Raw genomic sequence first — 26,916 nt, 5'->3', positions numbered from 1 at the left:
CCAGCAATCCCACTCTTAGGTATCTACCCAAAAGACACAAAAACACTTATTCAAAAAGATACCTGCACCCCCATGTTTATTGCTGCTTTATTTACAATAGGAAAAACATGGAAGCAGCTCAAAAGTAGATGACTGATTAAAAAGATGTGGTACAAATCTGCAATGGAATATTACTCATCAATGAAAAAAAGAAACACATGTCTTTTGCAGCAACTTGGGTGGAGCTGGAAAAGATCATGCTTAGTGAGATAAACCAGAAAGAGAGAGAAAAATACCGGTTGGTTTCACTCATAGCAGGAGTATAAATGGACCAGGCGAGAAAATATCAAAAATAATGAACAACCATATACCAGAGACATTTTGTGGGGGTGGAGTGGGGAATGGGATCAAAAACAGGGGGCTGGGGAGGGAAATGCACGGGATTATGGTGATGGCACAAGGGTGACTTGGTGATGGGAAACCCGCGGGTATTACAATTGAGATGGGGGAAAAAAATGTACAAAATGATGTAAAAATAAACTGTTATAAAAAAAAGTAAAAAAAAAATTAAAGACATAAAAACCAACCACAAGAATAAGAATTAAGGGGAAAGTTACAAAGTCAAAAAGAGCAGTCCCAGAAGTAAAAAAGAGAAAAAAATCAGCAAAGGAGTAAGCAAACAAACAAATACAGCTAAGGAGATTATGGTGGACCACAGGATAAGTATGAAAAATTACAAAGAGCTCAGCACTGAGAGATAAAGAAACAGAAATTACAAAAGAAAGTCAAACAAAAATATATGGGGAGGGCCAATGATTGCCTAATAGGAAGTCTGTGTGGTTATTATAATAAAGAGAATGATATTTGAGGGATAAAGACTGAATGTTTTCAAAACTGATGAGAGATGATTTTTCATTTATTATTATTATTATTATTATTTTCATAGAAGAACTGGGGTGTAGGCCTGAGGTACAGGGCTCAGAGGATTCACCAAAAACAGAGGTGGAAGTAGAACAGGCTAAGGGGAGCAGTGGGCGGGTCAGGAGAGGTCTGCTGTGCCATGCAGGTCAGCTGCCTGCCAGGATGGAACTCAGACTGTATCCTCAGGAACTCAGTGGTGTCCTCAGGAGTGTCAAACAAGATAAAAGTAAATTCATAATCTGGTAACAGTGGATTGTAACTGTAAGCCTCTAGATAAAGGGATCTTAAAAGCAAATAAAACAGCAAGGCATTTTGAAATGAATTACAATTAGACAGCAGACTTCTAAAGAGAAACACCAGAGCCCCAAAATGCAATGTAATGAATGCTTCCTTCACAGCACTTAGAGAAAACCACCCAGAATATATACCTAAGGTCATGACCTAAGACTGAGAATGGCATAAAGCTCTCTTCAGCCCACTACTGAGAGTTTGTCATTAATATATCCACTCCAAGAGAGTACTGAAGTATGGTTTTGAGAGTGAAGTAAATAAAAACAGAATGGAATGCAAGAAACAAAAACAATTTGAGTAAAAGTAATTAACATAGCTATTGAATTAGAGAAGACAAAATCCTAGGTAGCTGCTCATAATGTCTCTTATCAAGTGGCTAGATCCACTATCATACTTCTGACGAGCTGCAGCTCACCAGCTTAGAATTTATGAATGAGAAACTACAGAACATTCTCCAAGGACATGATGTTTAAAAGAAGAGGAAGATCTTGTCCTAAGGCATGCAGAGTTACAAGTTAACGCTACTATTTGAGTGGCTTTCCCATTTGACTCACTCTGCAAAATGACTACCTTATAACATGATCATTTCCAAGACAGATTGTTCAGGGAAGGGGTACCAAGGTAATTTCCTCTTCACTCTGTGTTCTTGGTCCTTGTAAGTTTTATAACCATGTATATATTGCTTATTCAAATTGTAATTAAGTGTATGGATTCTAGGAACGCAAGGATGTAAGACATTATACAAAGGAATCCACTGAAAAACATCCATATTTTTAAAGCAAAAGTGAAGCCTTTTTTAAAATTTCCAAATAAGTCCACTTAGCTTTCTTCTTGGAGACTTGCCCTCTCCCAGCTTGAAAGCTATTTCCCCCCTTTTCCTAATTCCATGGTGTGTCCTCATTTCCAATGTTAATTAGATAGGCCTTACAATAAAAGAGTGAAAAATTTCTCCATCACAGTTGTTATCTATTATACATGATAGCTACATGGAAAGAGTAAGATTTTTCTAATTAACCTGAAGGATTTGGACGACTGACTTTGAGATTTAACAGAAAGCTTTTAACTACTTTGTGAATAGTATGAAGACTTAGATTTCTGCAAAATATTAATTTTTTAGATTTTGTATTATAATGAAAAGCTATTCTGTATAAATGTAAAGAATGCAAATTGATAAGTTAAATATCTTAAACTATTAAGGTACGGTAATGTTATACTTAAAATTGATTTATATGTGAATTGTGGAAACTATTTCCTATTCTTTGTCTTTACTTCATTACATCTCAGTATTTTACCAGCTAACTCAAGGATATCTAGAAGCTTCAAAGACTTCTGTATATAAAATTTTACTTAAAATGCATTTGATAGTCACATCAGTTATCATTTATTGAGTACTTACATTTTGCAGACATGGTGCTGTTTGCCTTACCAACATTACTTCATTTACTCTCCAGAACAAACCCATGAGGTAGAAATGATCACTTTAATTTTACAAATATGTAAATTAAAGTGTAGGAAAATGAGTTAACATGAAAAGGTCACACACTTGGTCAACTAGGACACATGTCACTATCTCTGTGACTTCAATTTTTGTATTCTTGATCACTATGTTAGGTATTTTGCGGATGACCAGACAGAACAGTAAGCAATACAAGGTTATTTAAAAGAGGTTAAGGATCACCAACATATATAGGTCTGTGTATTCAAGTCAATCCTTAGGCAAAATATGGTCACAAATAAATGTTCTTTTTAAAAAATTTTCCAAGGGGACAAAATACCTTTGTCCTAATTGGTCAAAGTTCACTAATAGATATTTGCATTGGTGGGGGTGGGAGAGGGGGGGAGGTGGGAGATCATGCTGAGCATAGTTGCCTTCCATTAATACATAATTAACCATCAAATGCAATTCAATCACATTTATCATTAGAAGATGGTGATGGTTCTGAAATACTTGAGTTAGGTAAATGTCCCAATTAAAATGGTAGTAAACAAAATTGTAGTGGATTTAATGAATTTTAGGGTAGATCATCTGGGTCGCAGCAGGTACAGGCAGAGACCAGATCAATAAGACTACATCATTGTGGTCCCCATAGTTCTTGTATACAACACAACAAAGAAATGATGTGTCCTCAGGCAAGAAATGGGCAGAAGAACTAAAAAGACACATCTCAAAGGAAGAAAGGCAAGTGGGAAAATGTTTTTTCTTTTTTCAACTATATTAACTTGCCTCAAAAATTTTATTCATTCTCATGTAAAAAAAGATAAACACTTTGATAGTGGAATTCAACTGTAAGTTATTTTGGAAAGAAAAGTTATGCAATGTCAGAGATGTTGAGAATTTTCTTTTGCTTCTGAATTTTTTCATTCTTCCTATAAAAATGATATAGAATGATGTAAGCTTCTGAAAAATATGGCTTTTCAAAAAAGCTATGTGATTGTAAAATTAAATCAATATATTCCTTTTATGATGAGGAATGTGCCTATTTAACCATAACAGGAAATTTAATACAGCTTGACATTAATAATAAATGCTAACTACACATATTACTTGCAAAAATAACTTTGTTACTATAAATGAGTTAAAGGATTTTTACTACCCATACTATAACAGAAACAAAATAAACTTTTATCTATCAACCTCAATCAATTTGAAGTTAGTGTTGAAGTGAAGAAATCATATATACCCCAAACTTCATTTTATCATCTTGAAACTATATGTATTAAAAAGCTGCAAAATGCAACTTAGGAATGCAACTTAAATTTATATTCACTTAAGTATTCACGAAAAGTAATTAAAACCTTATCCCATTCCATGCTTTGATCATGGCTAGGAAACCCATCATTTTATACATAGCAAAAAAAAAAGTCATTTATCACCAAACGTCTGATCTTTTTTTCTTTGATATTACAGCATTTTTTTATTTTAGTTTTGCCATTTGATATTCTCTTTTCCCCAGTTATAAACATTTTAATTTGATTTAAGGCAGCAGTTACTACAGGGGACTGTCAAACCTTTTAGAGTTATGCTTTAAATCATGACGGAAAGATTTACAGCTTTGTAGAATAAGACAACTTTGAATATTAATTAGATCATCAGACACATGTTTGCTGAGGTTTAGAAACTGTGTAATAAATACAGCGTGGCAGAGATAGAGCTGTTAAACCTCAGCACAGATTTCTCAGACATTTTATTGAGTGATGGAAGAAATAATCACCCTGCTAAATCCAAGTTAAACACCTGATGGAATATTAGGACATTTAATTAAAAATGAAAATATGCTGTGCATGTGGGTGATTTTACACTGTTAAAAAGCAGGTCATGGAAAATTAATTTTACTCAGTAAAAACTACACAAATAGTCTCTTTTTGAAGTTGGAAAATGGACTCAACCATTCCATGAATACAAACATGATGAAAAAACAGAAGACATAAATTAGGAGGAGGGAATTCAAGGGAAACTTTCTCTACAAAAGCATCAAGGAAGGTCAATATCATGCTCATTAAGCCCCTTAAAAAAAAAAAAAAAACAGCAGAAAATCCTATTACTTCACCCTCAGTGATTCTGTTGTGAAGGCTCAGCAGATGGTCACAGGGGCCAGGCATCAATGTCCTTTCTAACTTATGAAGCACCATCCAATGCCAGTAGGCCAGATTTAGACTACCTCAGGAAACCCTGACAATCCTCAGAATTTCCTTACCTTCGGAGAGAAAGTGCCACATCCTTCACTGTCAAGGACAACAAGACCACTTGGCAGTTGAAGAGGTAGACATGACAAAAAGCACACTCTTCATGAATATATGTATATAGCATGACATAGGGAAAAGGAAAGAAGGGAGAGAAAGTGGCAGAAGAGGAGGGATGTTAGGTAAGGGTGAGGGAGGGAGAACAGAAACCACTGGACTAGGAATCAGACGACCTGAGTTCTCAGTTGCATATCAGGGTAACGGAGTACCTGATGTGCACTACCTCACTTATCTGTGACTTCATTATCTCCTTGCCATGAGACAGTGCAGGACTGTGTGACAGCTCAGGACCATGAGATTGCTCAGGACCACAAAACTGCTCAGGACCATGAGACTGCAGAGGACCACAAGACAGGCATGGGCTACAGGGAGGAGACTGCGGGACAAGAGGGTAAAATCTGGGTGGGTGAGCAGAAATCAAAAGGCATTATGCTGCGTTCAGTAATAGGACCTGAGTGCAACGGAGGATGCTGAAGCTCTTTTCAATACAGGGTCACAGAATCAGCTCTATCCTATAATATTCATTGGAAACATGGAGGGCAGCTAGAGAAACCTGAAGAACCTAATCTTGTCATGACAATCAGAATGGAATGAGAGAGGCTCTGTTGAAGAAAGAGAATCCAAAGGACTTCGCTGCATGTGGAAGTGACAGGGGGTTGAGGTGCTGATTCCTTGGATATGGGCCAAAAATACCTAGAAGATAAGGTTCCCATTCGCAAAGTCCAGAAAAGAGCTAGATTTTGCTGAGAGCAAAGGGAGAGGACTTGAGCTGAGGCACAAGTCATAGATGAGGTAAGGAGGTGAATGCCAAACCCATGGGATTAATTCTCACCTGTGGTATGCAAAGCACAACATCACTCTGACATGAGACAGTGACAGTGGGTGTGTCCTCTCCATGCAATCTCTGCCATTCTCCCTTTTTTGATGATTTTGGAGATCAAGTGTCGAGATGGTTCCTTCATAAAATGGCAACAGCCAAGGTCTCTGATTTGAGTAATCCCAACTCCAAAACCCTTCCACTCCACACCACACCACAAACAATAAACTGCGATGTGAATTAGTAATCTACACTGTGCCACTCACTGAGGTTCTGGAGCTGATGTTATTTGTTACCTTTACTTCTAAGGTAAGTGCTCAGCACATTAAATAAATATTTACTGCATCAATGGGCAAGGAAAATTATTTTCTGTGGCTCTCTTCTCATCCCGTGTTATTTTTTAAAAAGGCGCAACTTTTACTTAGTACAACATCAACACAAGTGGTAGTATTAAGAGGTGAGGACTTAGGGTCTAAATGAGCTGAAACAGATGCTTTGAGGCAAATACGATCATTATATTTTCTCAGATAAGCAGCTCCTTAAGTAGTGAAATATGGTCCTGGGCTAAGAGATGTGAGAATACAGAGATATGAGCCACTGCCTTAGGAAGCCCGCTTTACTCAAAATAAATTAAATATTTCATATATTATAGAACAGAGATGCTGGAATTTTTGGGTTAAAGCAAGGTATTTGAAGAAATGTATTTACTACTATGGTGGACTATTTCAGGTGCTCCCTAGAGTGGGGGCACTATCTCTCTTCTATTGCTAGTGTGACTTCAGAGAAAATGCTGAAAAGCAGTGCTACCTTGGTTTGGAAGTATACATAACTTTGTATTTACTGACCAATTTTGTGGCATTAGAAAATATTAATCACTCTGAACCTGATCTTTTTGCTTGAAAATGGAGTCAGCACCTGTCTTGGACAAAAGTTGTGAAGAGTAAAGTGACATACAGAAAGTACAAGACATAGAAAAGTGACATATTTTGTCCAAGGCCACATAACAAGAATAGAAGTAGATTTTAAACCTACATCTGATCTTCTCTAAGTCCTTGGCTGCTACAGACTACTGCTTAGATTAAATCTGGGGTAGTTCTCATATAGACTGAAAGTTCAAGGCTAATTAAATAGATAATAAATATTCTACTGTGCTATTTTTACCTCTAGTTTTAAATTACACATTACTCATATTAATCTTATGACACCCATATTTCATAATCTCATCATATAATCTTTTGTATCAAAGGAATGATATGCAGGATTAAATATGGTCATTATTCATTCTAGACTCTGGAACAGTCTTTATCTCATGCAGAAGAATGAAATTAGTCATACTATCTCATGCCATATGCAAAAATAAGTTCTAAATGGACAAAAGACTTGGGGTAAGATGTGAAAGCATAAAATATATAGAAGAAGTCATAGACAGAACACTTCAAGACATAGCTTCAGTGATGTCTTTGAGTATTCCTTGCCAGCAGCAAAGAAAACAAGAGAAAGTAGACAACTGGGATGACATCAAAATAAAAGGCTTCTGCCCAGTGAAAGAAATCATAACTGAAATGAAGCAACACCCTACTGAACAGAAAGAAATATCTGTACACTACTCATCTGACAAGGGACTAATATCAAAGATCTTAAAAGAGCTCATGCAACTCAACAAAAAGAAAACAAACAACCCAATCAAAAAGTGAGGAAAAAACTAAATTTCTCCAGAGAAGACAAGCAGATGGCCAATGGGCAAATGAAAAAATGTTCATCATCACTTATCATCAGAAAATGCAAATCTAAAATACAATGAGATACCCCCTGACATCTCTAAGAATGGCCCTGGTTAAAATAGCCAGAAACAACAAGTGCTGGTGAGGATATGAAAAAAAAAAAAAAAAAAAAAAACCCTCTCACACTGCTGATAGGAATGTATACTGGTCCAGACACTATAGATAGCAGTATGGCACTGTCTCCATATTCCATATGACCTGTCACTTGACCCAGCAATTTCATGCTTAGAAATCTACCCAAAGAATACAAATCACACTAATTTGAAGGGAAGCTTGCACTCACATATTTACTGCAGCACTCCTTACAATAGCTAAGCTATAGAAACAATCTAAATGTCCCAAAACAGATGAGTGGATCAAGAAGATGTGGTCTATATAAACAATGGAATATTACCCAGCAATCAAAAATGATAAACTTGGGTCCTCCCTGGTGGCTCAATAGGTTAAAGCACAGCACTACCACGCTGGCTGCAGCCACTTCTGCATGAGTTTGATCCCTAGCCACGGAGGTGCCACATGGTATGGCAGAATTTTCCTGTCTCACCTGCTGCTCCCCTCAGCAGTGTACTTTGTCAGTCTGCCTGTTCTGCTCCCCACTCTGTCTCTGGTGAATCCTCTCAAAACCACTGCACCACTTGCCTGTACCCAGTGCATTTATTTATGCATAAATAAATATTTTTAAAAAATTATAAATTATGCCATTTGTGGCAACATGCATAGAGCTGGCAGGATTAGGCAAAGGGAAATAAGCCAGAAGGAGAAGACAAATGCTGGATGGTCTCATTTATATATGGAATATATGAAAAACAAAGAGATAAAAATATATTTTAAAACCAGCCCTTAAATGCTGCCCATACAACTGAGGCATACAGGGAGGGGGAGGAAGAGGCAAGAATAATGTGAGGAGAGACCACAGTGGACTGTGGTAGAGGATTATGAGTGCTATGATGTTTACACCTGAAGGGTGAGATACTTTAATTCTAGAACACTAGCAAGGAAGTAAGCCAATAGCACATCCATTAAAACAAACAAAATTCCATATCACTGAAAGGATTTGAAACGTCAGCATCTAGATTGTACCAGAAGCAGCATAAAATATTGTACTCAAGAAACAGTCATCACAGGTGCTAAGAAGCAGGAAGTTCATGGTGCACCCTGATATGTGGAGACTGCAGGATGGTAATAGTAGGGGACCACTGCATTTGAGGCGAGTCATTTTAATCCAATCTTATTACCAGAAATCTGTATTTTAATCAAGTTAAATAAGTCCAAAGGAGAAAGATAAAAATTGGATGGTCTCACTTACATGTGGAATATAGAGAAATTTAACAAGTCATCAATCAAAACCAAACCAATACTCAATTCTGAAGATCTGACTGTCAAACTAAGGCAATCAGAGGGGGAGGGTGATAAGTGTGAATGGGTGAGGAAAGAGGTCCATTGAAACATGGTGGAGGGTTATTGGGGCACTGGTGGAAGGCAGGGCAGGAAAGTACACATTTTTAGAGGTTTGCACCTATAATTCCTAGAACACACAATGATGTATACCGACTTGACCTCAATTAACATAATTTGGGGGGAAAAAATCCAGTGATTCACCCACACAATGCTCTTGGGAATTCCTGATTTAAGGAAAGATCCCTTTAAAAAAGAGTTCCACCTATCAAAGATTATATGATACATTTTCTCTCAGAAATCTTTGAAACAAGTCTTTGGCGTTTGAAAAATGCTCTAGCAATGCCAGCTCTTTTGTGAGCATCTAGCTGTGCACAGTGGAAGGATCTCTTCAGTAAGATCTTCCCTTCGAGCTTGACCAGGACATTTCCTGCCTCTCATTTGGCCAGAGCGTGTTTTTATTAAGCCAGATCGTCTGACCTTGGAGTGGCAGCAGGGCAAGTTATGTGCCCACTGAGGAAAGATACATGTAAATGAATACGAGGTGACAAATACCCAAAGCTTCCTTTTAAGGAGAATGACCATACTTCTGGAGTTACCTGCCGATAAAACTACTTTACAAAAAGCACCCAGAGCCACTGCTGACATAATTCCATGGGCACTAGTACTTGAAACACTTATTAGTCCAAAGGTGTGTTTTCAATTTATGAAACATTTTGCTGTGAGTCAAGTCATACATAGATCATACATTTTAAAAATCTTTTGTTTCCAACATTAATATTCACCTGGATGAGTAAATTGAAGATGAACTTGAATGAGGAATAATTAAAAAGTAGAAACTTCTAGTACACAACAAGAAATAAATACTGAGTCAAATAAAAATTTATTTAAAATTCCCAGCTGTAGATGCAGGAGAGAGTGTATCTAGGAATGATGCATCATTAGCTTGAACTCTAATGTGATATAGCTGGGTACATACCAGGATAAAGGGTTCATACTGATGAATAAAATGGGTTGTGAAATTATAAGATCCTGGGCAAAGCCACACATCTTTCTGAAGTTTAATGTGCTTTGAGTTGTAATAGCCGCAGACCTTTCCTCAAGTGACTTTAGGGAAACACCCAGAGAACACACATCACTGAAACTTCCCACCTCCTGCCTCCCAGCACTTCCTTATTAATAGCTCCATGCTTTGACAGCCCACTTGAAACATGAAACATTATTTTCCTCATGGATTACTGTATATATTGGCGTAAAAATTCCTTTTCTAGAAGATGGGGTGATATCCTTACCTGTTTCACAGCTGGGCCCGGTAAAGCCTTGTGGGCAGGCACACACATTAGCAGCAATACAAGCGCCTCCATTCCTGCAGCCATCCTTGCAAAATGCTGAAATAATTCAGATACATGAGATTAGCATTTTATTAGCAAGTAATTTGAGAGAATCTTCCCTCTTGGAGATGTGGACATTGAATGATAAATGCAGTGATAATTCATATTTATTACAAGACTTTGCACAATTTGTAACTTCAGCACAATTTGTAAAACAAACAGTTTCCAATGTTAAAAAAAAAATGTTTCAAGTGTAAAATGAAGTGCTGAACTCCATTAAACAAGACAGTGATGTTACATACACAACAGAGAGTAAATTAGGATTAGAACTGAATCTCATCATAACAATTCAGCTTACAATGAAACCTAAAAAATGACCACTATTCTAGACAATTTCCTTAAGAAACAAACTAGTGTGTGTGTGTAATGCACTATATATATAAATATATATGCTATGTATATGCTAGCGGAGAGAAAAGAGTGAGAACTTGTGGCTAGACAAGAAAATGTAGAAGTTTAAGATTCTAAAGGTAGAGCTGCTCTGTAGAAAAATATACATGATGGGATTGTGGGCGTGGTCTATTAGAGAGGAACTGAGATGAAATTCATTGTGATCAAGGTCAAGAAGCACTAGCTCAAAGGAGCCAAATAGTTTGACACTTAAACACCTGTACAACCCTAAGGGATAGCAAGGGCTGAGAAGACAAAGAATCTTACTTGAAAGCTCCCTGTGGCCAGTTATGAGAAGGGGTGGGGAAAAGGTGGAGATAAATTGAATTCTATTTGGGGGAAGAAATGTTGGCCTCTAGGGTTTACCTTTGCATGTGGTTCCATTTCCTGTATAGCCTGGCTTGCAAACACAGTTGTGTCCTCCCACGGTATTGAAGCATAAAGCATTTTCATCACAGTTGTGCTGATTTGTGAGGCATTCGTCATGTTCTGAAATGAGAAATACACTTTTGCTAATAAAAAACAGATTTACAAGATGTTCTATTTTAAATTGCACCTGCCTCTTGGTTATTGGATGGCATTTATTTCAAACACAGGCGCACACAAATTATATATTAAAGAAACATCCATATTTTGAATCAGTGTTTACTTCTCTTGAAGTATATACATAAATGTCTATTTCAATACATTTACAATGGTCAAGACATTGATTCACCAGGATAAAATCACAATAATAAAGAAATACTTAAACCCTGCCAGCATACATCTAGACTCACAGTGGCCTCTTGATTCTCTGTGAGAACTTGGCAGTGCCCACCCTGATGGAAGAGGTCTGGGATGGTGCCAGAGTGGCCAGAAGCCTCCCAAAATCCCATGAGATACCACCATTGCCTTCTCAGAATGGCAGACTCCTCATGACCTTACCTGGGACTCTGCCAGTATGTACCTGGACCTAGAGAGGCCTTGTGATCCTTGTAAGTGCACCTGCACTGAATGGTGAGACCCTCAACTATGTAAGGAAGTAAGCCAAAGTAGCCAGTGTTCTCCCAACCACTCGACCACTCCTGACCCCCTGGCAGCTACTCGCCCAGATAACCAGGTCTGCCAGTGCACCACATGCCCAGATGGGCTCTGTGGAAGGCCCTAGCTACTGTATCCATCTCTTGGCAAATGTCCAGGCCAGTAGGAGAGGAATACCACATTCAATAGGAGCCCCAGCTACAGCAGAACAAACCTATATGTAAACCATTGGGAGAAAAAAAAATATAAATGACCTTGTAAGTCCTTACAGGAACAACCCATCACAAAGAGAAAGCCAATCTCCAGAACTCACCAACACAGAGAGAAGTTTATAGCAATGTAGGACCACATCAAGAAGCAAGAAAGAATCCGAAGAAACAAACTAATCTCTCATCTCAAGGAACTAGTAAATGAAGAACAATATAAAACCAACTCAGAATGGATAAAAGATTTGAACATAAGATGTGAAACCATAAAATATACAGAAGAAAATATGGGCAAAACACCCATGACATAAACCCCAGAAACATCTTTGGGGACTCAACCCCAGAAGCAAGGAAACAAAGAAGATAAACAGCTGGAACTATGTAAAACTAAAAAGCTTCTCTACAACAAGAGACAAAATCCAAAATGAAGAGACTCCCACGGAATGGGAGAAAATAATTTCATTCCATGCAACTGAGAATGGGCTGATGCAGAAGAGCTGCTAAGAGTTCATACAACTCAAAAAAACAAATTAAACAATCCAGTCAAAAAATGGGCAGAGAGCTAAATAGATACTTCTCCAAAGAAGAAAGGCAAGTGGTAAACAGGCATGTGAAAACATGTTTGTCATCACCTGTTATCAGGGAAATGCAAGTCAAAATCACAATGAGATTCCACCTCACACCTGTGAGAATGGCCCATATTAAAGCCACCACAAACAAGAAGTGTCGGTAAGGGTGTGGAGAAAAAGGAACCCACTGTTAGTGGGGATGTAAACTAGTCCAGACACTGGAAAGCTGTCCGGAGGTTTCTCAACCTACTAAAAATGGAGCTACCACATGACCCACCAATCCCACTCCTAGGCTTCTATCCAAAGGGCACAAAAACACTTATTCAAAAGGAAGCCTGCACCCTCATGTTTATTGCAGCACTATTACAGTAGCCAAGATATGGAAACAACCTAAATGCCCCCAAACAGATAATTGGCCAATATGTGGTATGTATAAAAACAGAATACTACTCAGCGATCAAAAAAGACAAAATTTGTGGGTAGAACTGGAGGGTTGATGCTAAGTAAAATAAGGAAGGAAAAAAGATAAATATTGGATGGTTTCACTTATAAGTGGAATAAAAAAAAAATAAAATAAAGGGTCAAACAAGACAAACCTTAAAAGCTGACCATAAAAATGAGGTAATCATGGAGGGGTGAGGTGGGGAGAAAGGGGAAAAGGGACAGGAGAGCACAAGGGGACATGGTAATGGGGTGCTTTGGTGGTAGGAAAACTACAGTGACCACATCTGAAGGGAAAAATCAATATTAACCAAAGATTAATTTAAAAAAAAAAACTTGCTTTCCATTTTAGAACTCTGTATATCATTGTTTCAATTAATTAATCGATATATCATCTATCTAAAATCCTAGATGATGTAGAATACATCTCCATCTATAACTTGAGTAATCTGTAATACATCTGTAACTTTAAACAAATTGCCTTTGGCACATTCATTTGAGATTATCCTAAGATCACTTATTTCAACCACTAAAGTAAAATGTTTTACTTTTAAAATCTAAATATTAACCTTTCATAATTTATATCTTTTTTATATAAGCTCAAAGCTATCACAGCTTTAACTTTAGCCCTGTAATAAAATCCTTGGAGAATATTTACAATACACTTTCAGGATAAAGAGATACTTTAATCATAGAGATTTCAGGATTGCATGAATAGATATCTTAGTTTCCATCTTGTTTGATGAATTCCCCTCGGTTGTACAAAATTCTATTATTCTACCCTATTATTTAGTTATCAGAGCATTTCATGGACTTTATAAATGTATAAATATAGATGATACATTGAAAAAAGGGGTCTCCTCATTGGGATCACCCTTACCAGGGGTAAAATTTCAGATGGACAGACAAATGGGTAGACCAAACAGCTTTGGGTTCAGCAGTTTTTGGTTATGTTTTTAAGATTTATTTTATTTATACATACAAGAACTGAGCCAGAGGTTGGCGGGGTGAGAGGATTCACCAGAGACAGAATGGGGAGCAAAACAAGCAGACCTACTGAAACACACTGCTGAGGGGAGCACTGGGTGAGACAAGAGAGGTCTGCTGTGCCATGTGGATCACCTCCTGGCTGGGGATTGAACTCATGCTACAGTGGCTGCTTCATAGTGCGGTGCTTTAACCAGTTCCACCAGGGAGGGCCCTGGGTTCATCAGTTTTAAGCAAAGTAAATTCACACTCTGTATTTTGAACCTGCTGCCAAATTTCTTCCCGGGATAATTCAGTGCACTGCAGTTAATCTATAACTCTATATGGACAGCCATCATCCCTTTAAAGATAGTTAGCTACTGTTGATTTGACGCTCTTTTCATACCTGCCTTAGTTGTCTTCTTAATTAGACCAGGCTCCCTGAGTAGAAGAACAACCTAACAAGATTCGTTTTAGCACCCAGTGTGATAATGTTCAATAAACCTTAAATAATTACACACACTGGGACCTAGGTTCCTCTGTTGCCACTTACTCTTCATGGTTGCTAAAGCAAGTAAGTGTACTCCTAAGCAATTCAGGGGTAAAGAAAGGGGTTAGATTTTTGAATATACTTGTATCTTTGCACTTCCCTTCTCTGCCTAAAGTGTGTGTCCCCACTGATTCTCTGAGAAAATTCATGCCATTTTTGAAGATTACACTACAATAGCATGTCATATGTGAAAATATCTCACTCTTTTTCTGTTGTCTTTTCCTTGGCTTCACATACAAGGCTCTCTTATTCTGTTTTATCTGGTTCTTCACTCTTAAGACCCATATGGGATTGCAAACTTCTGCATAAGAATGTTGTACATTTTTTACATTTCATTTTAGCAGTCAAAGAATGTTCCTTAGATAATGTGATTGAAAGAATGAATGACCAAATGAAAAAAGCTAGGAATTACTTCTTCTGACATTAGAAATTAAGGGTACCCCATTTTGTTCAATTGTAGACTAGATGCCAATTTTTTCAGAGATTTTATGGGACAATTTTTTCTTGATTGGGATAGTTCAAATATTAATTAAGGTAATATATTTTAGAAACAGAAGATATTAATTCCTCTACATTCTTTAAGCTTTTTATGATACTTAAAGTTGCTTATACTTATAATTGTCAACTAAAGTAAACTATGACTTTATAAGAAATTCTCTTAACAGATATTATCTTATTATCTCACAGAAGAATTAACTTAAATTCAACAACCCTTCACAAAACAAATGCAAATGAAGAAAGGAGCAAATATTCTTTAAGATCATCTCTATAAATAACTTTTGCTGCTTCATATCCAGCTTAGGTCAGATGTTAACTTCTTACTCTTTTTTCTTACTGATATACCCCTGAAGTCTATACTACGCAACTACTCACTAGTCAGCTTGTACATCTTTAATACTTCCTCAACATTTTCAACATATAATAAATAAAATTAAATAAGGAGGGAAATACTAAGTTAAATTTAAAATCACTAGTACATTTCAATATATGAGACAAGTATGCCAAGATGTAATTTTGAATGAATTCACATATATAAAAAAACAAACATTTCAGATCTGATGCTCAGAATATACAACCCATCAGATTGAATGATATTTTCACAATCTCAGGAAAATCTTCATTATTCATATGATATTGAGTTAACAAAGGAGGTAAACAACCTCTACAATGAAAAATATCTAAAATACTGTTAAAATGTATAGAAAAAGACCAAAGAAGTAAAAAATATTCTCTGCTAAAATGTTCATCTTATTCAGAAACAATATATAGATATTGTGGAATTCCTATGAAAGTTTACATGACTTTCTTCAAAGAATTAAAAAAAAAAATTACTGAATTCCCTATGGTATCACAAAGAGCCAGAAGAGCGAAAGCAATCTTGACAAAAAAGAGAAATGATAGTGAAAGAAAGGTCGCTTGTCTAAACTACAAACTATACTAGACAGTTATAATAATCCAAACAGTATGTCACTGGAACAAAAACAGACACACAGAAGAATGAAATAGAAATGGAAACCCAAAAATAAACTCAAATGCAAATGGGCAGATAACCTCTGACAAAGAAGCCAGAGTATCCATTACAAAAAGAAAAGTCTCTTCTGTAACTAGTGCTGGGGAAATTGAACAGCCACATGCAAAAGAATGTGACTAGATCACAACACCATACAAAAAAAAATCAACTCAAAATAATTAATAGACTTGCATGTAAGACATAAAACCATAAAATACACAGAAGAAAACCTCATGATATAGGAACCAGTGGTGTCTTTGTGGAGTCATCTCCAATATCACAAAAACAAAACAGAATATATTTTAAAATGGGGGCTTTATCCAAATAAAAAGCTTCTGAGGAGTGAAGGAAACTACCACTAAAACAAAACCACACACTACTAAAAGGAGAAAATTTTGTACATTATACATCTGACAAGGGACTAACATTTGAAATCTATCAATACAAAGCCATATAACTCAACCAAAAGTAAACAAAGAACCCAGTCAAAAACTGGGCTAAAGAGTCAAACAGACACTTGTCAAAAAAAGATACACAGATCAGCAATGGGTGCATGAAAAAAATGCTCATTATCACTCATAATCAGGGAAATGTAAATCAAAACCACAGTAAGATGTCACCTTACACCTGTGAGAATGGCCCATATCAAAAAGACCAAAAAGAGGTGTTGGTGAAGATATGGAGAAAAAAAAAAACAAACGATCATATACTTTGTTGGGAGTGTAGACTGACTGGTCTAAAATCTATGGAAAACAGCATGGAAGTTTCTCAAAATATTAAAAGTACACCTATAGTATGACCCAGCAAATAATGCAAAACCACTAATTCCTAGGGCTAGATGCCCTCTATTTACAGCACTATTCACAAAAGTCAAGTTATGGAAATCTATACAACGGTGAGTGAATTAGGAAGTTGAGGCATAAGTATGCAATGGCATACTACTGGCCATAAAAAAAAAATAAACTCTTACCATTTGTGACATGCTACATGGGACTGGAGGGGATTATGCTAACCAAAGTAAGCCAGAAGGAAAAAGACAAATGCTGGATGGCATCACTTAAATGCAGAATACGACAAAACTAACAAAAGATCAGTTAAAGCTAAACCAATAACAAACCCCAGATGGCTGACTATAGAAGTGAGGATACTGGGGGTGGGGGGGGATGGAGAGCAAAGTGGGCTGGGAGCATAATAGACAGTGATGGAGGACTATGTGTGTCTTGGAGGTGGGTGATGGTAACAAAAGAGAAAGATAGTATCCTGTATTTCTAAATCATATACAATGTTGTAAACTAATGTTACCCCAGTAAAAATAGTAAGTAAAGGAAGATTCGGATAGATAAATTAAAATTCCAGCAATACAATTTGACCAACTCACAGACTTCAAATTAAGCATTAATTTCCCCAACTTAAAAATTTCTGAAAGAAGGCCCTCCCTGGTGGCACTATGAAGCTATCCACCACTGCAGCTTCAGTTCAACCCCCAGCCGGGGAGGTGACTCACATGGCACAGCAGATCTCTCCTGACCCGCCTGCTGCTCCCTTTAGCAGTATATTTCAGTCCATCTGCCTGTTCCGCTCCCTGCTCTGCCTCTGGTGAATCCTCTCACCCCCCACCTCTGGCCTGTACCCCAGTTCTTTTATATATAAATAAATAAATCTTTTAAAAAAGAAAAATTTCTGAAAGCCCAACACTAATGCAGTTTGGCAAAAAATATTACCAAAATCTGAGCGCCCTCTCCTGATATTAGCAGTAAAGCCCAGGTAATATCATCCTAGGTAATATCATCCATAAGTCTGCTTCACATACCCAGTAATATCCTAGAGCCTCTAGCCAACAACTTTATACAATAGATTTTGCTCTTCTGGTAACAGAACAAAATAAACCTTCACAAATGGCCCATTAGCATCAGAAAATCTTTCTTTTCCTCTGATGGATTCCTCAGCCAAAAGAATTATATGGTCTAAGCTATACTTGCTATTCTCCCATTGAAATGCAGAAATGTGGAAATATAGTAGCATACAGTGGAGCTGCTTCACTTTCCTCCTTCACACTAGTATCCTTGGAATAATAAATTCTGTCTTAGAATGTACATGCTATGTACATGGTGACAACTTGCCACTGGTCCTAACTATTATGTGATTATTAGAAACATGAGAACAAGACTGGATGAGTCTTAGTTCAAAGAAACCTACAGAAGTTTAAATTATGCCTGAGGAGTTTAAAGTAATACAATCAAATAATATGTTTAGAAGATTGGTTTATCTCAAAAATGTATACCTGCTTAGTCAGTTTCCTTCTCTATTTCTGGGGACCAAATAGCTTACGCTAAGATACCACTGAGTTTGCAGAAGCTCATCCTTGTATTTTACTCTTATATCACCATACAAGATAAAGAGGTAGTTATCTACTCTGACCTATAAAGAGCATCAGGACAGCCCATGGATCCAAAATACTAAGACCTCTGGTTTTACTCTACAAAAAAGGCAATAACTCTGACTCCTCACATACAATATGCCATTTCCATTAGACCAAGCAAAAGTACGCTTAGAACTTGGCATTAGCATTTCAAGATGACTATTCCATGGCTGAGATCTTCAAAATGAGTATATCTGCATCACAGCTCAACAATTTCTAGATGAACTGAGAAGGAACTAGAATTCCTTCTTCCTTCTTTCTCCCCCTCCCTTTTCTTCCATAATGTTAGTGGGCGAGTATGCAGACATGGGTCTTGCTTACCTGCATTGATACATAAACCTGTAATCAAAACACTGGTGACCTAATATCGATTACTGATTCATCTAGTGGTTTGAAATACCCTCTACCAATTGTTCCAAACTAAATATGAAGGACAAAACAGGATAAAATGGGGAAATTATGTGCTATTTAATGAGCAGCAATGTGATACACCATGATTTTCAGACAGGCTTCGTTTTTTTAATGCCATTTACCCTAGTTCTCAGAAGCCAATCTTCCTAAGTTCCAAAAGAAGAAAAGAAGAGATGTATTAACAGCTGTTGTGAAGAATAAGCTTGTAATACATGTAATGACTGATAAATAATCATTCAATAAGTATTAGCTACCTTCTCATATTATTGTCTACCTCAGTGGGAAAATTTATTTTACTTTCATAAGGTAAATCATGTAATCTCTTTCCTATTTCAATTCTGTGCAGAAAACCATTCTCAGAGTTTGCTCTTTTCATAAGCTTTTTTTGAAATCAAACAGACTTTGGACATTATTCTGGTTTCCAAAATACCACTAATTTCAATGATTACATTGAAGGAAAAAATGTCTGATCAGACTGACCACAAACTATTCACTGTGCTTCCAGTGACCATCTTATTTACTCACTTTATATTACAGGAAAAAAGTTTATTTAGTACAATGTCATTTTATCAGAAAACCTTCCTTTAGAGCTATTAGTAACTATAAGAAATTATACTTTAAACCAGCTCAATTCCTATATGAATAGCAAACCCACTAAACCTCATTTTTAACACCCAAGTATTTTTTGTTTACTATTCAAGTTTCCTGTTCACTGACCACAGGGAGTCAATACTGACTTCTTGTTCTTCTGTTTGTCTGGCAAGTAGGAATTAGTTCAGGTTTCCTTTCTGTGACAAGCTTGTTTTTCATCTAGTCCTTTTGCAAGATGCATAGCCTCCTTACCTCATCCTATTTGTTCAAGGCTCTTACAAGCAAACTACACTCAAATACTCTCTCTGCATTTCCAGTAATTTCACAACGTAGTCCATAAAGTGCTTTGGCCTGGTGTAGTGATGACTGAAAGAGAACAGTAAAAAATAAGGATAGACCCTGCCTGGTGGCACAGCAGGTTAAAGCACAGCACTAAGAAGCTAAAGCCACTTCCGCATGAGTTCGATTCCTGTCTGCCCCGGAGGAGACCCACATGATGCAGCAGACCTCTCCTGCCCCGCCCACTACTCCCCTCGGCAGTGTACTTCGTCCATCTACCTGTTCTGCTCCCCGCTCTGTCTCTGGTGAATCCTGTCACCCTCTGCATCTCTGGCCTGTACCCCAGTTCTGTATGAATAAATAAATAAATCTTAAAAAAAAAAAAAAGGATATGTTGGGTCAGGAATAAAAAAACAAAACATGTTTAGAGGGCATGCTGCAACTGCTTCCAGTTGCACCACAAGAAAAAGCATGATAAAGTGAGGGTTGATGTTTATGGAAGTTAGTAGCAATATATAAATGAGGGGAGGGTCATTTTCCTCCACAAAGTGTTTGTCACATGTTAGCAAGTCAGCATTCCTTCCTCCTTTCATCTTCTTTCTTCTTCCTATTCTTCTCCCTTTGGGTCAGAGTTAGATTATTGCTGGGTGATGAGCAGCAATCTGCAACACTGAGAAGCAAAGCAGAAGGTTAAGAGTGAAGGTGAGGGAGGAGGAAGAAGAGAAGAGGAGGAGGGGAAAGCAAACAGTAAAGAGGGGGAAGCAGAGGGGGGAGGGGAGAAAGAGGAGGGGGGAGGAGGAGAGGAAGAGGAAAAAGCAAACATAGAGAAAGCAAACAGTAAAGAGGGGGAAGCAGAGGGGGGGAGGGGAGAAAGAGGAGGGGGCGGAGGAGGAGAGGAGGAGGAAAAAGCAAACTTAGAGAAACGCAGCCCGGATTACCTGCTGAGCACTGTGCAAAGTGTATGTGCAGCATAAGGCAGAACCTTGGGACATAAGAAACAACCCTGTAGGTAGCACCAGCATCGCAATCCAGGCCACTTTAAGGGAGGAGGTATGTCTCATTCATTGTCTACACCACAATCTCTGTGTACTTGTAGACATTGGTGATGGACCTAGTGTGGCTACACATTTATCAGGGTGGGAAACACACTTCTGAAGCTTGTGGTATTGTAGAGAAATGGTACCTCAATAAAAAGTAAAAACATAAAAATGAAAGGGAATGAGGGAGGAAAGAAGGGGGGGCGGGAATCTGCTGCAGAGAGGGCCTGGACTGGAGTAGACATGGTAGTGGTGAAGGGGCCACAGATGGACATGTTGCAGAACTGCTGGGCCACGGTAATCATCTTGAACTCTCCCTCTCCATCCCTCTTCCCCTTCCTCCTCCTCCCTCACCTTCACCCTTAACCTTTGCTTTGCCTCTTAGTGTTGCAGATTGCTGCTCAACACCCAGTAATAATCTAACTCTGACCCAAAGGGAGAAGAATAGGAGGATGAGGGGAGGATGAAAGAAGGAAGGATGCTGATTTGCTAATATGTGACAATCACTTTGTGAAGGAAAATGACCCTCCCTCATTTATACATTGCCACTAACTTCCATAAACATCAACCCTCACTTTATCATGCCTTTTCTTGTGGTATAACTGCAAGTAGCTGCAGAATGCCCACTAACTAACCTCATATTTTATTCCTGACTCTACTTATCATTATTTCTTATTATTACCTTGAAATCCTCACTACTTCAGCACAAAGCACTTTATGGATTACCTTCTGAAATTGCTGGAAGGATAAAGAGGACATGAGTGTACTTGGTTGTTAAGATTATAAACTGAGTCAATGCTTCCTGCTCAACCACCTAGGAGGTAAACCTTTAGGTTCAATTCATCGATTGACTCAACATCTAATTCAATGGCTGGCTCAAATCTCAAATTGTTTCCCACTGAATATTTAATAAAGAGTGAACCAGTCACTATAACGTACGTCTCATTCTAACATGGAAACATTCACAGACCTGCTAACATCAAATACCGAAGTATTCTGGTAACGATCCTGCACATTTTCTGCTTTACCTTTCACTCTCTTCAGCAGGTATCAGATCTTTCACCCTCCACCCTCAGCTCCTCACTGTCCCTACAAAGCCTTACCAAGAACTTCCTGAAAATAATGCAGGCCATCAGAAAAACACATCCTCAGATTTTCCACCTACCATTGAATCTATCTTCCAGCTTTCTTCCTCCCAAACCAGGAATCTGGGACATGGAGTTTCCCCCCAATTCTTCCCACCTACAGGAACCAATTAATCTGGATTCTGCTTGCTTGGCAGTTCTCATTTCCCTTTCTGCACCTCCACCTCCACTGCTCTATACTAAGCCTGGGTCCTAAATACCTCCTTTGGATTGGTGCCCTAGCTTCCTAATTAACAAACTGCTCCCCATTTTACACATCTGCACACCATTATCTGAATGCCTTTAACCTCACTCTCTCCCCCATTCTCTATTCCTCTCAATGTTTCAATTTTACATGTTGTTTTTACCAGCCATTAAGGCAACAACCTACCATCAAGACTAACGATCCTTTGAGATAGCACTAATTTGATTTACCACTCTTCTACTGCATCATTTTTATTAGTAATATCATTCTGAGATTATGAAGGCCAAGGATGTTATGGGCCAATTCCTGTATATTCTACAAATGACCCTGCTTTCTGCCCAGCAAGCCCTTAGTTACTTGCTCTGCCTAACTCCCCTACTCACCTCTCACTCACATCACTCACATCAGTCAGAAGACCATGCAGAAGGCCTTCTTTGAAACTCTCCCAGTTCTAATTTAGTTTATCCCCATAGAACCAATATAGCTTTGTGCTTAACTCCATCATTACCAGTGAAAGCTAGACTGTGTGGAAGGTAAGAGTGAGGTAATTCGAATCTGATTACCCCAATTCACATTCTGGCTTTCTTAGTAGCTGTCAGATCTTGGTTGAGTTATTGAATCTTTCTGAGCCACAGTTCACCCTCTGTTCAGTGGACCTCATAACCCAGGAGAAAGTCGCCAGCAGGATCTGGAGCAGTGCCCCATAATCAAACATATTTCGATAGTGATGGAGGAAAGAATAGAAAGGAGGCATCACAAGATTGACTCACACAGGGAGCTGGGCAGAAGGGATTAGCACAGCCACTGACAGCCATAGAAATCAAGATCCTCGATGCCTGAATTACAGAGCAGAAGATTCAAGTAGGAAACAGACTGCCTAGGGCTGCATGTAGGGCAGACCCAAAAGGTGAAAGATAAAGATAGGGAGACTGAGCCCATAGTGGGATCTCCTGTAAATTCAGATTCTATTCATAATCAACAAGTCCAGGCTCACAAGGAGTGGGCCCCTCCCAAAGAGAAGCTGTCTATATCAGTGTAGTCTCTGCACCAGCACTGAGCAGCAGTCCTCTGCCCACCTTTGACTATGCAGTTGCTTCTTTCTACCCGCTCTCTCCCTCTGCAAGGCAGCAACCTCCTGCCTGCCCAGGATGGAGCCTTGTCTGGACTTCCCTGCATTGACCTCCTGCAGAGGAAGCCGCTCTCCAAAGGCTGCTGCCTGCAACCATGCAGGCCTCTCAGCAAGCCTGTTCCTTTTGGGGCAGCTCTTCCTGCCCGCTTGTGTCTATGCAAGTGTCCAAGACTCTTGTCCTTTTCTCTAATAAACCTGCTCTTTAAATATCACTGAGTCTCGGCCCTCCCTGGTGGCACAGCGGGTTAAAGCACTGCACTAAGAGGCTGCCCCGGAGGTAAATACATGGTGAGGCAGTCCTCTCCTGGCCCGCCCGCTGCTTCCCTCAGCAGTGTACTTTGTCTATCTGCCTGTTCTGCTCCCCACTCTGTCTCTGGTAGGGTCTTTCGCCACCCCTGAGTCTCTGGTCTGTACCCCAGTTCTGTATGCACAAATAAATAAATCTTTATATATATATATATAAAACTGAGTCTCTGTCTCCTGGATAAACTCACCTAGGAACTCACCACATGCCGCTGAAAGGGGAGGTCTGGTGAACCCAAGGACCCCCACTAACTCCAAAACGACACCAGGCAGTAAAAGTAGGACTGTTCTTACTAAATTAGATGAATATGAGAAAACGTGGCACATTAGATCAAATTTTATTGCCAAATGAATTTTAAAATAAACATTCAGTTTCCTAAACTGTCTGGATTTTGGATTGAGAAGGAATAGTAGATAAGAGATTGCGATCTCCATACATGTCATCCTTGCAAAAAATAATTTACATAATGTATGGAAACCAGCCTCTCTCCCTCCTCCCCCCCCCATCCTCTTCTTCCCTCCTTCCTTCCCTGTCAGTTGTTTACACATCTACCTAATTTCGAGGTGCTATTTTTACTCCTCCATATGTGCACAGGCTTCACTCACCACTACCGAACCTCTCCTGCCAGTCCCCTACCCCCTTCTTGGAAAGCACTTATAATAATCTGGGCGCAGGTGGATGCTTCACGAGTTATTATTAGAGTAGCTCTTTCCTCGAGATCAGAGATTGTTTCTTCTCTTACAACTGCCATTAATCAGTACATTCTTGGAGAGAGTGAATTTTCATTATAGGTCTTTGAATCCTCAGTTCTTGCTTTAACACATGACAAATTTTAGTTGCTTGGTCAAAGAGGATAACGAAATAACAGACGCCGATCTATACAAAATCTCTGCTTTAATTTTCTCATTATCTTTTACATCTAATTCACTGTATTCACCCTAAATCCATGCACCATATCTGAAATTTCACACTTATAGTGATACCTACGCATTGCTTAAAAGACTCTAATAATTCTTACCTTATTATTGCTTAATAATGCTTAACTTCACCAATGCTGCCTCACAGAGCTGTGCGGACAAGAGGGGAATATCCCTCAAAGTCTAAGTAGTGGGAGCATGAGAGGCCACAAGGGGCTACACCTGGCATTTTATCAGAATCAAGTTCAAAGGTGGGTCAAGCTTGTAGGGAATTTACATGGGTGGGGGATGCATTGGGGATGTAGGGGGGTGGTGGGATGAGGTGACCAGGGACTTTTGCCTGGGGAGCTCCATTGTCCTTCTGGTCAAAGCCTATGATCTCTAGTCCTTTTTCTTACCTAACTCTCTGCTAATCCTTACACGTAGGGTATTTAGTTGATCTTGCTGATCTGGCCATAATACCTGTCAGCTGTTTTCAGCAGATTCTGGTTTCCCAGATGTTCTCAGGCCAGGACTTTTGTCCTTGGTGAGAACCCCCTCCCTGATTGATTGCCTAGCTGACCAGCAGGACTCTGGGCACTGAGACAATAGCCCTGAGAACAAGAAGGCCCACGGTCCCAAACACTAAAGCAAAAGGTTTTGTTGTGGGGAGAGAATGTCCTGAAAAAACTCCACAAATAAGATTATATGGACCCCATCCACTGCAGACCAGAAAGATCCAAGAGACCAAGGACTAGAAACCCCATCATGTCATTACTACCGAAGGGAGGATTGCTGGGAACTGAGGGTGGAGTGAAGCAGCCAGGCTTGGTACATAACCAGACAGGTGGACCTTGGCGGGGAGCGGGGAAGGATAGTTTTTTGCTGCTTTCAGTGTGCTGTTGGGGTTTCAGCACAGCAGAACTGGTAGGATACATTCTCTTTCTCCCTGAATTATTCATTTTTTCATTTTTCCTTTTTGTAACTATTTTGTGTATGCCTGTGGTTGAGTCTCATTATAAGTCCTGTTTAAGTACACTGGTAAGGACCCACACTCATGCCACCCCATTTCACAATAGGGTTGCACTGGAACAGTGCAATCATGTCAGTTTTGCCTCTAAATTTGATGAGGGAACTTTCCCCCCCACTTATTTACATTTATTTGAAAGAAAGGAAAAGTGTTCATTCATCCTACATGAAAAAAGAAATCACTCAACCTAATGTTTCTAATGTTTTGTAACCTGTCCTTTTATTGAAAGCTCAGAGGCTGGTCCTACTTGAATATCTACACAACGGTAATGAGAACATTAGCGAGTATATTCAAAAAACCACAACCAGAAAAAAAAAAAAACTCAAAACAGATGCAATATAAAAGGGAATATTTGAAATACAAACTTTTCTGAGAAAAATCACAGAATTTCAACCTAGACAGGCTTTCCAAGGCATTTTAAGATGATCTTAGAAGATGTCTACCCTTATCCAATACCATGTTCTTTTTAGTAACACTGGCACATGACTGTGCATATGACTCGAGGTACTGGCCCACACCCCTTCAGATGTATGTTACCACTCACACCCACCACCAGGGCACCACAGTCATCACCCAGAGTCCACTGGGCCCACAGCATGACCTTTTATATTCCAACTTACAGAAAACAGAATGACTCCTTTACAAAGCCAGTTAAAGGTTTGGGTCTCTCAAGCAAAGGCATTTTCTCAACCTTTTTTACTCAGGAATTTACTTTTAAAAAAGAGCTTTAGATTACAAAATCCATATCTCTTAAGGTATATTAAGATATAGGAGTACTTTCTATTCTAAAATATTATATATTTTTATTTTTCTTTAGTAACTCTAATAGAACATAGAATATACATATGTCTGTGTATCTTTACTATATTTTTATTCCATGTGCTTGCAAGTATTGAATTAACTGACATTTTAGAGCTAATAGAATTTAATAGCTTAACATTTATATTTACCATGTTTACTGAGGTTACAAACATGCATTAAGTTCTGCCATGCTTAAGTTGACTGTTATAAGATGAGTAAGGCAGAATCTTTATCCTCAAGATACTATAGATTTGTTTCATGGTAAACTAGAACACATAAATATCTCTGTGTGCATTCATGTAGTTGAATATGTTACATACTGCACATATAGAATACAGGTGTGTGTGTATATATAATATGTGCCAGATACCAAGCTGGTAACTAATTTACATTTGTGTTTTGTTCAGTTCTTGAGTAGCAAGGATCATTTTAGGTACAGAGTAATATCTCTTTTTGTCATTTAGAAAATCACCTTCTTTTAAAGCCAAGAAGAAATCTTCTCTTCTGATAAAATGGTTAAAGTGCCTCTTCTTTTTATAATTCATTTTCCCCAAGATATTGAAAAGGTTTTTATGTAAACTTCATTCTAAATCACTCACTTTTACTTGATGAGTTTCCTTCACATGGGATAATTCCTTTCAAACTGTTTCTCACAGAGGGGAACCCCAGTCCTCAGAAATCACAGTGTTCAGAGCACTTTGAGAAAGACTTTAATCTGCCAA

General features: G+C 38.4%; 1 protein-coding gene across 3 annotated transcripts in view; it reads right to left on the bottom strand.

Annotated features, from left to right (window-relative positions):
• The window catches only part of NELL2 (NEL-like 2 (chicken)), a 334,876-nt gene that overhangs the window by 84,269 nt on the left and 223,691 nt on the right, over positions 1-26,916 (bottom strand). For all 3 annotated transcript variants that reach the window (XM_012720507.1, XM_004675947.2, XM_012720508.1), the window contains exons 15-16: positions 11,073-11,195; positions 10,218-10,313 (exon numbers count right to left, since the gene is read on the bottom strand). In XM_012720507.1, the coding sequence (XP_012575961.1) occupies positions 10,218-10,313; positions 11,073-11,195 (219 nt within the window). The remainder of the gene's footprint in view (positions 1-10,217; positions 10,314-11,072; positions 11,196-26,916) is intronic.

The sequence above is a fragment of the Condylura cristata genome, unplaced genomic scaffold (genome assembly GCF_000260355.1).
Source record: "Condylura cristata isolate star-nosed mole 26May11 unplaced genomic scaffold, ConCri1.0 scaffold00004, whole genome shotgun sequence".
NCBI lineage: Eukaryota > Metazoa > Chordata > Mammalia > Eulipotyphla > Talpidae > Condylura > Condylura cristata.
Note: the sequence above shows the minus strand (reverse complement) of the source record. Positions and strands in the feature narration are given on the sequence as shown.